The following is a 13,763-nucleotide window of genomic DNA, read 5'->3' as shown; positions in this document are numbered from 1 at the left end:
TCGTTGTCTGTGACGCTGTTAAAATACAGATTCATAAGACGTTTTTATTTTCTCGACCTTGCGTCTATTTATTTTTCTATTTTTTTTTTTTTTTGTTATAAATAAGAAACGTGTTGCAATCGCTTATAAAATATTCCTATGTGAGTATCGAAAAAAAAAACGACAGTCTAGGAAAGCGTAGGGAAATTGCCTATTCAAGGCGCCGTGTTATCTCGTAATTTTATTATTGAAACTTGTAGTAAAAGAAAGTCTCATGAGATACTGAAAAAGAAGACTCAATAATAGTGGGTAAAAACGCTGTGTAGAAAACAAGCGAAAAGGCATCTTAATAAATGTAGGTCGGTTGCCGTGGAATTAAACGTTTGATTATGTATGAAGACTAGAACAATACCAAGTGGTTTCGGGAAAGTGGTAGGTCTGACATACAATTGAATTGTTTTGGGTAGATTTTTGTAAAAATATTGAATTAGGAGTATATTTGATGAATGCTATTCAGTACTAAGCAGTCAACCGCATTTGGAATTCTGCTATTCTATGTAGTAAATAATATGGAAGTCTTGTAAAACACAAAAATAATAACACAACATATTTAAACTATTTTTCGTCGATTACATAAGGCTTACAAATCTATCACTGACTTCGTAATTTTATATATTTTTTACGACACTATACTTAAAATATATTCTATTGTAATTTAGAGTTTTTCAGACCCTAACTATTATACTTGCGGTGGTCTTATTTCACGTAGCTCATTACATTTTTTGACCCTAAATTTTACTTGGGATGATTTGATTGAATTCAAATTCAATTTAATTGATGAACGATTAACATTGTAGACCTTAGGAATCCATATAGTTTTCGTAGATTTTTCAGAAAATGTTTATTCGATAAATTATTATTTTAGGGGCAATCTCACAGATCACAGTCAAACCATAGTATTAGGATCGACTATCGATATCTCTCGAAGAAAAAAACTAATATCCGAGTGCGTAGAGTATAAATATGTATTTCCCAAGAGGATGATACTCCTTTCGTCTGAAATTGTTCATGTTTTTCTTACACTTTTTTGGGCGTTAGTTTTCATCATCCAACAGTTTTGTTATTTATTTCAGCATTTTGCCAATCACTCTTCTAGACATAAAAAAATAAAAGTTGTGTGAGTATATTTAAATCCCCAAAATATCGAAACGAGAAAATCGATACCAAAATAATTATTATACAATGACGGTCGGAAAAAAATAATGTAGGGGGCAGGAGAATCGCTCTCAGGTAGGTAATCAAAAAACAATTACGCAGAGCACCACATGCTAGTCAACCGGTGGTGGTAAAACGTCATCGGCAGCCGACCGGAATTCATTGAACGATAAACATAAACGGCATACAAAACACATGAAATTTCGACGTAGAGTAATATGCAGATATTTGCCCACTCGAGTTGGGTTAAACGGTTTCGTGGTAATATAATATGTTAGGCGATAGTAATATTAGCATGCAAAACAAAGTGATCAGATAACTATTCCTGATTTTTAAGTAAAATTAAGAGCCTTTATTTCTGGAACCTAGTTGCTAATAAAAATGTAACCTTAAAGTCTCAAAGGCTTGCCAATATTAAACTCGATTACGGGGTTATATTTCAATCGATAAAAGAGATGCTTATATAGCAGAATACGCGTACTAAGTATTTTACATTTTACAGACCGTACGGAACGTTTTTGTAAAATGTTTTTTTGTGAACAGCAATAGAATATTCTAAAATGTCGCAGGTCTCACTATAAAAACTATGTTTAAACTATAAATTCAATTTAAAATTTTGAGAAACGTCTCGTACAATCTACATTCTACATAACATTAATTATATACTGCTTAATTTTTATTATTTTCCATAATTTAGTAAAATTTGGTTACTACGATGTCAGATCTCGAAATGTTGTCCACAATTTGAGTAAACAATTCTACAGTGTTTGCGTATTTAGCAAATCATAAATTTCGTGGCACGTGACATTTTTATCAAATTTACAATATTATACAGTTAAATTTAAAAAAAAACATATTTTTTGATTAACTTTGACCCCAATAAGCATTTGCTTGAGGTGAGGCAAAAGTTTTTTAAAAGAAAATTTAAATGCAAAATGAAAATATTTAAGCAAATAAACTCATAGATGAAAATACAAAGTAAAAATGTAAACACTAAAAATAAAATAAAAAATTGTACAATCAAAACCGAAACATGTTTAACATATACTTAAATTAGTTCATTTAATATCCAAAATGGAATAACTTTCTTAATGTTCACACATTTTTTAACGTGGCCCAATTAACAATACTTTTTTTAAGTCCAAATGTCCAATATATATTAACTAGTTGTAAACAATTTGACCTAGGTAATCTACGAATTTCTTATGGAGTTGCTTATTTGTGTACCGTACAGTTATGTCATACAATGACATGTACGACCTCTGTTATTTACTTACTTATTTAAAATTTGTGAAACCATTGAAATAGCAGATGACAGCACGTTGAAATATTTGTAATTGAGTAACGTCTTTCCGTATTGTATTTGTTTTTTTTTTTGTTCAAACACGTTAGGTTCTATTATTGGTACTAAATATTATCGAATACGGTCTTCTATATAAGACATTTCTGCAAGCTGTTCAGAGCTATATCAACCGATTTTGGGATATATTTTTTTCAGTCGAACTCGCCCACCAGTTCAAGGACTCCGGTGCAGTTGGGGTGGTGACGATTCCCGAGTTGTTGCCCAAAGTTTTCGAAGCACAGCAGCTGATTGCCGGACCCGGCGTGACACCGCTGTACGTCATATCCGTAAATGGCAAAGGCCCGAGACCTGACGGCGCTTGGGACTTTGATGAGATGCTCGATCCTATGGTGGACACTTCTGTTCTGAAAAAGTTCCGATCGAACAGCGACGTGGCGTTCATGCCGTACTCGAGCGGCACGACCGGTCTGTCCAAAGGCGTGTCGCTGTCGCACCGGAACATCGTGGCCAATATCACGCAGACCAACCATCCGGATGTCAATCACTTTTCGGAGACCACAGGTATAACAAAACACGTCTTAAACATTTAAAATATAATAATAATAATTAAAGTCCTTGCCACGAAAAGTGACCCCTGACCGTCACGAACCTAGCTGTCATTTCGGTTCAATGGTTTTCATAATTCGTTAATACATGCTGCACGTGGGTGCAATTACCGGTTTAGTTTGGGAACCCATGGCTACCTGGCTAGGTACGTCCCGTGGGTCGAGGTGGCGAGGGGCGAGTTTTCCTGTCGAGGGCTTTAGGGTTTGAATGTTATTATGTCCATAACGTAAAAAACTCTAAAAGAGGCAAGCTAAAACGTTCAAAAATATTTTACCACCCATTAAAAGGGAAGAATATACTTCAGTATATACTTCAATACTTCATTATGAAAACTGTTTTCATTATGGTTTTTGAAATATTTTAAATGTGTGGATTTAGGTATAACTGCCTGTCTTTTGTTTGAAGTAATGGGCAAGTAGGTTCGCATTGGCACCCGCAGAAATATAAACTGGTGACGGGGCAAAGAAAAATCTCTGGTGACACAGCGTATACTATTTTTTGTTTGTTTTTCGAGTGATAAAACGATAAATAATAATTAAAATAGCCAAAGGCATACCCCCCCCCCCCCGGACACTCCCCTGCTAACGTCATGACTGTTCGAATACGAATGGATTCTACTACAAACAAAACGCATGGTGTGTCGTTGTAGAATCCTCTTATTCAACTACGAATAATCGTTTATGCTACAATAGCGGTCGATTTAATTACACATTATTTATGTTACTACCGTAGACAGTGAACGATACCTACAGTAATATTAATATGATGAATAGTATGGATTTAAATTTAAATTCTGAATCTGCAAGAAATAAAAATTATAGGTACTTACTAAGTTTATTACATAAACACAGCAATCTATCCAGAAAAAAAGGCATGAATACCATAGTTACGTTACCACGTTACAATACTAAATGTGTTCGGAGACCAACGGTTAGGACATTGAAGTGTATTACAACTATAATAGCATAAGAAATTCGATTTCCCATTGCAGAATTTTTATGGACGCGTAGAATATCTAAAGGCATCCTTATTTTGGCTATAACTTTACATGCGGTTGGGCTCTTCAGCTACCTACCTATACAATCTAGAACCCAGACCGTGAACTATATGTAGTTACCCTGGTTGAGAAACACTGAACCATATCATCATCAACTCTCCTGATTTACCATCTAATAACTGTTAAATAATGTATTTTTGTCAAGAGTTCCATAATACGGACTAACAATCGAAGAATCTAACTGACGAATTTTAGTTTATTTGATGCTTGTATTTTATCACATAACGTATATATCAGCGCCTAAGTCATATTGAGTTTCCGTAATTTCGATGATACAAAACTTGTCATTGCCATTGAAATAAAATAAAGTTCAAATGTTTTTTTATTTTATTTGTAATTTTAGTTTTCTAGAGTTCTAATGAATATATTTTGGGAAAATGATAGTTAACCATTAAAACCATTCTATAGCAAACCCAAAATGTTTGTTTTGTTTTTATTCTCGTTTGATCCTTTATCTCAGTTTTAGTGGGATGATGTAATACCATTATACAGTATACACCTTATTTGGTAATGTCTTATGTAGGGATACTTAAGTTTATGATATTTACTCGTTGTGTAATGATCACTATAATTGCTAGTCGTTTATAAAAGAAAATGTATTTTTCAAAAATATACCTTATTTGGTACACCCCAGAGTCCTGGGTCAGAACGTCACTTCAATAAGAGTAGAAAGAAGTAAATTTTGTCAGTTTGTTTGATTATTACTATACAATCTTGTAGAAAACAACAACAACCACATAGTATTTATTGACAAAATAAAAATTATTTTGGTTTTATTTTTTATTATAACTTAATTGGTGATAGTTTTCAATATACAGGTGAAAATTAATAAGTCATTATCAAGAAATAAAAATTATTTTGTGTAAAATGGAGCAAATAAATTTATTTTATATTACACAGATTTGTCGCAGCTCCGCGTCGTGTATTCTATTTATATATTTTTTTACAATTTTCTTTGTAATTATACATTTAAAGAAATATTTTTGAAACGTGTTAATTATATTTTCTTATTTTTTTTTTTAAACTATTAAGTATTTATGTTGTATGAACTATTATTGCTTTATTATATTTTGTGTAACATTCGTTCGACCTTTAAATATATTTTGACTCATAACAAAATGCTTTATAGCCCAAAAATATAATATTACAATAATTCAAATAATAGGATTTGTAATAATACAATTAGTATAAATAATAGAGATTATGTCACGTTTACACAATATCATGTTAAACAAACAATATTTTGTTAATTTAAACATATTTTTTTAGTTAACTGAAATATTGAAGGTACAGAATAACGTACACTGTACAATAAATTTAATGGTAAATAAATGTAGGTACACCTACCTATATATTAAAATTATTACTGAAAACTTAAAAAGTCTTCAACTATGTTGAATATCTGTGATCTGAAGTCTGAAATATCAATATTCAAATCTAATGGCATTTTTTATTCCACAATAACGTACTATTAAAATGATAAGTTTTTCGTTGGGTGGAATATACTTATTATTTTTACTACCTATATTTTTATTTTTATTATTTAAAATTTATTTTGATTTTAATGATTATAACTGTAATTGCAACATTATTAAAACAATTTAATTCTTCTAACTTCTATGCTTTGTTTCCGATTCATCTCAAACCGTATTTCAATAAATATATTCAATCGTATCGATTTGTGTACAGTCCACCTACGATTTATAATTTTAGTAATAATAATATTATAATCGATAAAGTTTTTTTTATGTCATTGTATATTTAATCACAGCAATTCCTAATTAAATATTATCGTTTTATCGATTTTCAGAATGTTTACATTTTTAGAATTGTAAATCGAACCGTTAGTATGGTACATTAAAGATCACGATCGACATTTCTAATAAAATATACACAATCAAAACTACTTAATCGGAAATAAAATATCTGACTAGTTTATGCGTATTGCACTATCAATCACTGGTCGGTAACTCTTTTAACAAGTCTTTATCGTATTATATTCATACGGCATTGTAATTGTTTGTGTGATTTTATGTGTACGATGTTGATTACAATATTTTTTTATTTTAACGTTTTTTGCGATTCTTGACATTTTTCCTCGAGAGCTCTACTCGACGACCGGCTTTCTATAATATGAAAAGAAAAATAATAATAATATATATCCGTGTTGGTTCGTGCAGTTATTATATTATTTAAATTTTTTTTTTTATGGAAATCTCGGAATGAAAACCTTTCATGACCACATCGATCAAAAATATAATATTATGTCGAACACAAATTCACTCGGATTTTCGGTCACCGATTATAAAATAATTAAAAATATTCGACATTGTTAAAATTATAATTATAATAAATATATTATATATATTATCATTCAATTATTCAAACCCACAAATTCAGCAAAATATAGAATATCCTTATAAATAAGTTATTATATCTGTTGTCGATGGTATGTCAGTTATTGTGCAGTGTACATATAATTTTGATTTTGGTATCAAATTAATTTAAAAATGGTTCTCAATTTACGATTCGAGATGAAATTTATCAGAAAATGTTGGTACGCAATTATTATAGTGACGTCAAAAATGTGTCCTATAATAATTAAAATTCTCATATATGATAATAATGTATTAACGATGTATGTCATTACTGTCTCATCAAAACAGCAAATCCGAAATTATATTGACGCACTTTTTAACAGTTTCTAGGAATGGCGCTTTATAAAAATAAACCCAGTGGTTTATTTTTATATTAGTGAAAACATTAGTTTTTTCACTTCCTTTTATTTACCATGAATTTATTATAAAAATTTTAATATACAAACATATTTTCTACTAACTTTTATTTTTAAAAACAAAAACTCGATTCGTATTGAGATATTTGTTGACCATAAAAATATTTAAACTGTTGACCTGAAAACATCGCTATTGTTATATTGTTTTATATGTTATTATTATGATATTGACACTGGTCGATTATTTCAGCAATCAGCATGCATTCGTGGAACATATTATTCACACAAATGTAGGTAATTATTATTTTATAGCTTTTGTATTATTTCTATTGACTTTTACTATACACATGCATGTGAGAGTACAGTGACTATTGAAACTTGAAGGAATTCACTACTTAGAAAAATGTATTGATAATTTAATTTTTACCCTTGTTCGAAAACTATCCAGTTTTTCTCTTCGTAGCATATTATTATTCTTAAATTCTGATAATCGCTCACGAAAAACGGACGGACGAAGGCGAACCTACCCGGGCTGTGTTGGTATGATAACGAATAGACTATTATTATCGATCGCTATGCCATATAGTGTTATTATCGTACTAAACGGTGCGAATTTCGAAAGTCGGGTTTACACGGTCACTTGATTCGTATAACTAGAACTTCACTGCGAAACGCAAAATTTTAAACCCTTTGGATCTATGGCCGAAAAGAAAACAAACACTATCGTGAAATCAAACGACTTGCCGTGTCCAAAAAAAATAAAAGTCTTCCGGTTATTTTGGTAGCTCGGTCGAGAACTAGTGACGATGATGAAATTTCATCGACTCGAACAATACCTACTGGATGGAATGAGCTGAAGAAAATCTAGCAAACGTAGAGGGATTAAGACTGAAAATACTTTCGACGTTTCCCACGATTTAGAAAATTAATATTATTGTTTCGAAGGTCCTCGTTTGTTTTCACATAGTAGTTTTTCAGAACGAATGTGTTTCGATAATGAGAAAAAAATTTAGAGAATTTAAAGAGACCTAGACGGTACTTAATGGCTAAATCACAACTTGGCATTACCGATTGATTGTTCTTATGCAAATCTATGTGCATCTCTAGTAGTGTCACATACCCAAAATATTAAGCTGCCTTCCAATTTATTGCTGTCAAAATGAATTCTAAAATATTAAATCTTTAAACATCCGTGATTGGAATTGTTTGGTAACAAATAGTTGCTCAACTGCAGAAGCGATTTTGTCAACAGTGTTGGTATACGAGATTATAGTAAATCCTATCAATGAACCACTGAAAATGATATATCATTATGTATACATAATGTATCACTAGTAAAAATAATAATTTTATTACTCCGAGTAATTAAAAATTATGACTCATTCGTATTTCGACGCATTTTGCTGTTCAACCATTAAATAACATAAATTCTTTCGTGGTGTTGATGTATTTGATGGTGATGATGATGATTATAATAATAATACAAATAATAGCAATTTTATCGAAGTAATCCTTTTTTTTTTTTTTGTAGCGAATTATCAAGATGTGTTGCCTGCTATTTTACCTTTTTACCATATCTATGGTTTGACTATGATTTTTCTGAGAGGGCTGGGTTGTGGATGTAAATTGGTGACAATGCCCAAACTCGAATCGGACTTATTTTTGAACATACTTAAAAACTACAAGGTGTGTTGTGTGTTATGTTGCGTACGCAACGAGGACGTTTTTTAATAATTTTTTGATATTGTATTTTAGGCGACTGTATTGTACGTAGTACCACCAATAGTGCTGTTGTTGGGTCAAAATAAAAATGTCACGCCTGAACACTTTCAAAGTTTGAAACATATATGCAATGGCGCTGGTCCTGTGAAAGAAGCAGATGCCGAAAAAGTACTTGCCAGAACCCAAAACAAAAATGTACGTTTTTGTCAAGGTAAGTTCAACTTTTTTTTTCTTTCAATTATATTGTTAGTGCTTATTGTATACGAAAAACCTAAAAATATTAACAATACAAAAGTTAAAAACAGCTTAATTTCATGCATCAATAAGTACCTATGTTAAAAATAATAGTTTTATACATAGCTATTTATCATTGTTCTAAAGTGATATGATGTCCGGGCTAAGTTGTTGTTCGCCAAGAAGAAATATTTACAACCAATATTTGATTAACTAACTTCTAAGATTACTTACAGACTTCCTAAGCTTCTAAGTGTTAGGGTGGTGAGTCACGGTCTCGTAATAATTTAGTCCTCTGTTGGTTTTTTATTTCTATCTAAAAGATAAATTGCATAAATATGGAGAGCGTATAGAATCGTACGCCCGGCGACTCGATGCCTTCGATTCGGCGGGCGGGATCATTGCTTACAGTTAAAGAATGTTTACTTTTCGCAAAATTAGGGGTGGGGCGCGTTCGCCGCTGATCAAGCCCGCTCGTGGTTAAGTCAGATTAGCGTCCGACCGGGATGCGTGACCTAGGCACGTGCGCTCGGCAAGGCTAAGATTTGGAAGCTCTAAGAAGAGCGGTTTTATGGTTTTCCGTGGTCACCGTATGGGTAGGAACCGTACAAAAGGAGTACGTTCGCTTAGGCGTTCACGTCAGTCGCCATCGATTTCCGCTAATTTTCGGGGCCGATATACCCGACTCACCGATGGGGGCTTAATTCACAGCGACTGGCGCGATCGTTGGCCCGTCGAGGGCGTTCGTCAGACGACCGGATAAGAGGTCGTTTCCAGTAATCAATTAACACTGAGAGGGGCTCGTCGTGTCGCGGTTGCTGTTGGTCGGCAAGGTAGGCGACCCACCATGCGCCGTCTGTAGAGATGGCTCGACGGAGGCTGGTTGTGCGTTCTGCGGCGACGCATGGTCGGCCGATTTGGAATCGCTGTCGCCGTTATTGTCGTCCACGGCGATTCTTGTAATTGGTGCGACTGTCGTTGCCCGTCGTAATTCTCTGGTCGTGCTTGATCGCTGCAGGTCGAGTCAATCCCTTCTTGACTCTCTGTTGATGTTCGGTTGTTGACGGTCGGATGTGTTGAAGAAGAGTGTGATCGGTATCGACAAACTATGCCTTATACCCGTTTGTTTCTGGTTTTTCACCGTTACAAGTTCTGCTTTACTTCCCAAGCTTCCATCTAACTTCCAGGACTTCCGCATGGGCAAATATTTATTAATATTATATATTATAGTGAATAAATCTTGGTCTGATCGAAACAGCCATCAAACAAACAATTTATTTCACAAAAGAAATCAAAATTTAAAATTTAACGACATATCATTAATCTTGTAAGACATCATGTCATTGCTGTATTTTAAGAAGAATTATTATTTAAAAAATATAAACATACCTTCTAAAAAAAAAAAAACATTTTAATAATTAATATTGTAGGAGTAAATTTAAAATTCTATTGAAATAGTTATGTATTTTATTTTCTCAAAAATAACAATATAGCAATACGTGTAGCTTTCATGAATAGACGATTCAAATTTTGACCAGGTATGAATAATTAAACTACATCTGATTTTTGAACTGGTTCTTACATTTAAAGTGACAATTATACACCACCTATATTTTGCTTAGTATTGCTTACTATCGTGTTTTTTTTATTATTTATTGATAAAAAGCTTATGATTTGTTTTCCTATAATTTTTAAAACATTCGTAAGTAGTGTAATTTACAGTTGTATGGCAATACTTTAAATTAAAAATGTATCAATACAATTATTATCATCGTTGCATCAATAGTATCTACCTATCATCTAAACCAAAATTTAATCGTAAAATGTAGCTGTATTCTTATGAAATATAAATGTCAATATGTTCAAAAAAATATTCACCAAAAAAAATGCTTATGTACTTGTTCAGCATACGGAATGACAGAATCATCGCCAGCCGTTTTCGTATCCAGGAATTCCTCGATGGCCGATTATTTGACCGTGGGTCCGCCCATATCTAACACCATGGCCAAAGTCGTCGACCCCACGGACGTCACAGTTGAATACGGTCCCGGCGAGATCGGAGAAATTCTGGTAAACGGGCCACAGGTGAGTGATAACAATTTTATCGTAATATCGTTAACGGCGGTTTATCAAACGGTCGTTATCAGTCTGTGTGTTTAATATAGGTGATGCTCGGTTACCACAACAACCCCGACGCCACGGCCGACACCCTAAGTCCTGACGGATGGCTGAGAACTGGTGACATTGGTTACTATAACGAACGAAAAGAATTCTTCATTGTCGATCGCATTAAGGAGTTGATAAAAGTCCAAGGATACCAGGTTAATTGAGTGACGTTTTCAAACCATTTATTGGGGGTAGGGGTCGTATCCAAACCTTAGTCTTTATAGACGTCCCCTGGTGGGGTGAAAATACTTTTTATGCAACGATACTTAATGTACTAAAATAGTTGAGTAGGTATCGTTGAACAGTGTTAGATTTATTCGTTTGACAAATATAATTCAATTACAAGTGGCGAATTGTTGTTTGGCTTTGCAGTATTTAAGGAATGCGCAATCGACTGTAAAATCACAGCAGACTGTGTAAGACGACTTTTGACTTTTTCTTGACGTTTGCTTTTGTTGTAACTTTTATCTCCTTAAACTTTTTGTTGGATACAAATACCTGTCAAACACGCATACAATTGCTAATAATGCGCTTTCTAAAATATTACGCTTCTGTTTGGAAAGACAATTTTGACTCGACGATACTATGGAAATCAAAGTTTTTTTAGCATTATTGAAAATCGTTTTTTTTTTAAATCTTTTTGCTGTTGAATTATGTTTTGTCAGTAATGTCCACTGGCGATTATTTATTGTTCTCGATGTACGACATTAGAGGTGTTAGTGAAACATTCTAACTGAAAGTATTTATAATAACGAAACTAACAATATTTAATCATTCGAAAAATATAACATCTTTTGGATGTTGTTGATAATGTTGAAAATAATCGGATGTACCTATACAACACTGACCGATCGTTATCGACTGAAAAATAAATGCTAAAGGTATTTCATTACTTATACCTAAAAAAACAATAATAATAATAAAAACGTAGTTCAAAATAATGAACTAACCGAACAGCTGTAGATCGATATAAATAATGATGTGACACACGCTCTGAGACTATCTCATTATTTTATCACAGTGTATCGATATTTTACATTCAAAAGTCCACCGGTCATCTTTTATTTATTTGAAATATGTTGCAAATATCATCGTTGATAAATCTCAAATCTTGTCTAATTCATTGTTAAAATAAATTGTTGACCAAAAATGTCTTCCAAATATTAAATTATAAAAATTAAAAACAGACTGATTTATTATTATATTTTGCATCTACGCACAATTTTAATCATACTAATTCAATAATTTAAAATTAGTTTTTTGACGTAATTAGTTATATAATAAATAATTTATGAAAATAAAAAATACAAATAAAAAATACATATCCGTGCAATACACGTTAATAAATTTAAATAAACTTAACTTAAACTTATTATTATTAACTCTACCAGTGTTGCAATAACTGTTGTACTATATAATATTTAAAAAAAAAAAACAGCAACAACTACCGAACGCAATTTGACCGTGTAAACAATTTATGATGAAAATGCGTCCAATATGAAGTGCCATGTCATCAATATTTGTAATACCATAAAATGGGGTAGCTTTGATAATGTTGTCTTATGATTTCAAGGTTTATTTTTCAATCAACTACAGTCCATAGATACGTAAAAAAACATCAATTAGTTTATCTCAAATAATATTTATATATGTATATATATTATTGTGATGGAAGAAAAAAATGTATTGTTGGTATAGTAAACCGTTTGTACAAACTTGCAAAAAATTAAAAATACAATTCTTGCGCAATATATTATAGGTACTGTTATTATCGATGCTCAGATAAAAAAATGAAAATGATCAAAGTCACCCCATTTTAGGGTACCAAGGCGATTCGTCGGTTTTAAACTATTGTCTTCCATTTTCCAGGTTCCACCGGCCGAGCTGGAAGGTATTCTGAGGACCCACCCGGCCGTGCTGGACGCAGCTGTCATCGGTGTGCCGGACGACAGGACAGGTGAGGCGCCGCTGGCGTACGTCGTGCTTGACCCGGACAGACCGGCCGCCAGCGAGGCAGACGTGAAGGCGTTTGTGGCGGAACGAGTGGCACCGTACAAGCAGATCTCGGCCGGCGTACAGTTCGTCAAATCGCTGCCGAAGAGCGCGGCCGGAAAGATTTTGAGACGAGTGCTCAAGGACGAGTACGAGAAAGTCAAGGGCACCAAGTGATCACCGGATGTCGTGTGGTAGTCTCACGATTTCAGCGATCGACGCAACGATATACCTAAAATTATTATTTAATACTGTAGGTTAGGTAATCGAGTACGGTTAGGTTAACGACGACAGGTAACCGCTCGTCTGTCCATCGGTTCAACTACCACGTCGTATACATCAATAGTGGTACTTACGGTGTACGAATCGCTCAAACGAATAATATATTATATTTTAACTGTTATTATTATTATAGTACGAATTTATGATACATTTAAGGCTGCAACAAGTGGTACCTAGTGGTTTTTGTTGTTTTTATGTATCTATCTTTCAACCGTTGAAACATAATTATTTACCACCACATTATATATATATATATATTATATTGCCACATAAATATATTATTTTATTATTAAAAGCCTAATTATTATTGTGTTGATTTTATATATTTAGTAATAAGTAACTACGGTACCAAAATTCAAAATCGGAACGATATCAACGATTAATAACGATGTACCTAAAATAATATTTTCATTGGTAATCGAAAACAGTTAGGTTAAAGACGATATTTTATTTATTCATTTTACTATAAAGTA

General features: G+C 32.8%; 1 protein-coding gene across 3 annotated transcripts in view; it reads left to right on the top strand.

Annotated features, from left to right (window-relative positions):
- LOC111030087 (probable 4-coumarate--CoA ligase 3) overlaps window positions 1-13,414 on the top strand; it is a 59,615-nt gene extending 46,201 nt beyond the window's left edge. For 2 of the 3 annotated variants that reach the window (XM_022309426.1, XM_022309427.1), the window contains exons 4-9: window positions 2,693-3,058; window positions 8,426-8,580; window positions 8,650-8,827; window positions 10,757-10,935; window positions 11,016-11,171; window positions 12,886-13,185. In XM_022309426.1, coding sequence (XP_022165118.1) covers window positions 2,693-3,058; window positions 8,426-8,580; window positions 8,650-8,827; window positions 10,757-10,935; window positions 11,016-11,171; window positions 12,886-13,185 — 1,334 coding nt within the window. Of the gene's footprint in view, window positions 1-2,692; window positions 3,059-8,425; window positions 8,581-8,649; window positions 8,828-10,756; window positions 10,936-11,015; window positions 11,172-12,885 lie in introns of all 3 variants that reach the window. The other variant, XM_022309428.1, reaches the window with a different exon arrangement.
- Window positions 13,415-13,763: the final 349 nt, after the last annotated feature.

Source organism: Myzus persicae, unplaced genomic scaffold, assembly GCF_001856785.1.
Source record: "Myzus persicae strain clone G006 unplaced genomic scaffold, MPER_G0061.0, whole genome shotgun sequence".
Lineage (NCBI taxonomy): Eukaryota > Metazoa > Arthropoda > Insecta > Hemiptera > Aphididae > Myzus > Myzus persicae.
The sequence above is the reverse complement of the archived record's forward strand: the minus strand, read 5'-3'. Positions and strand labels throughout refer to the sequence as shown.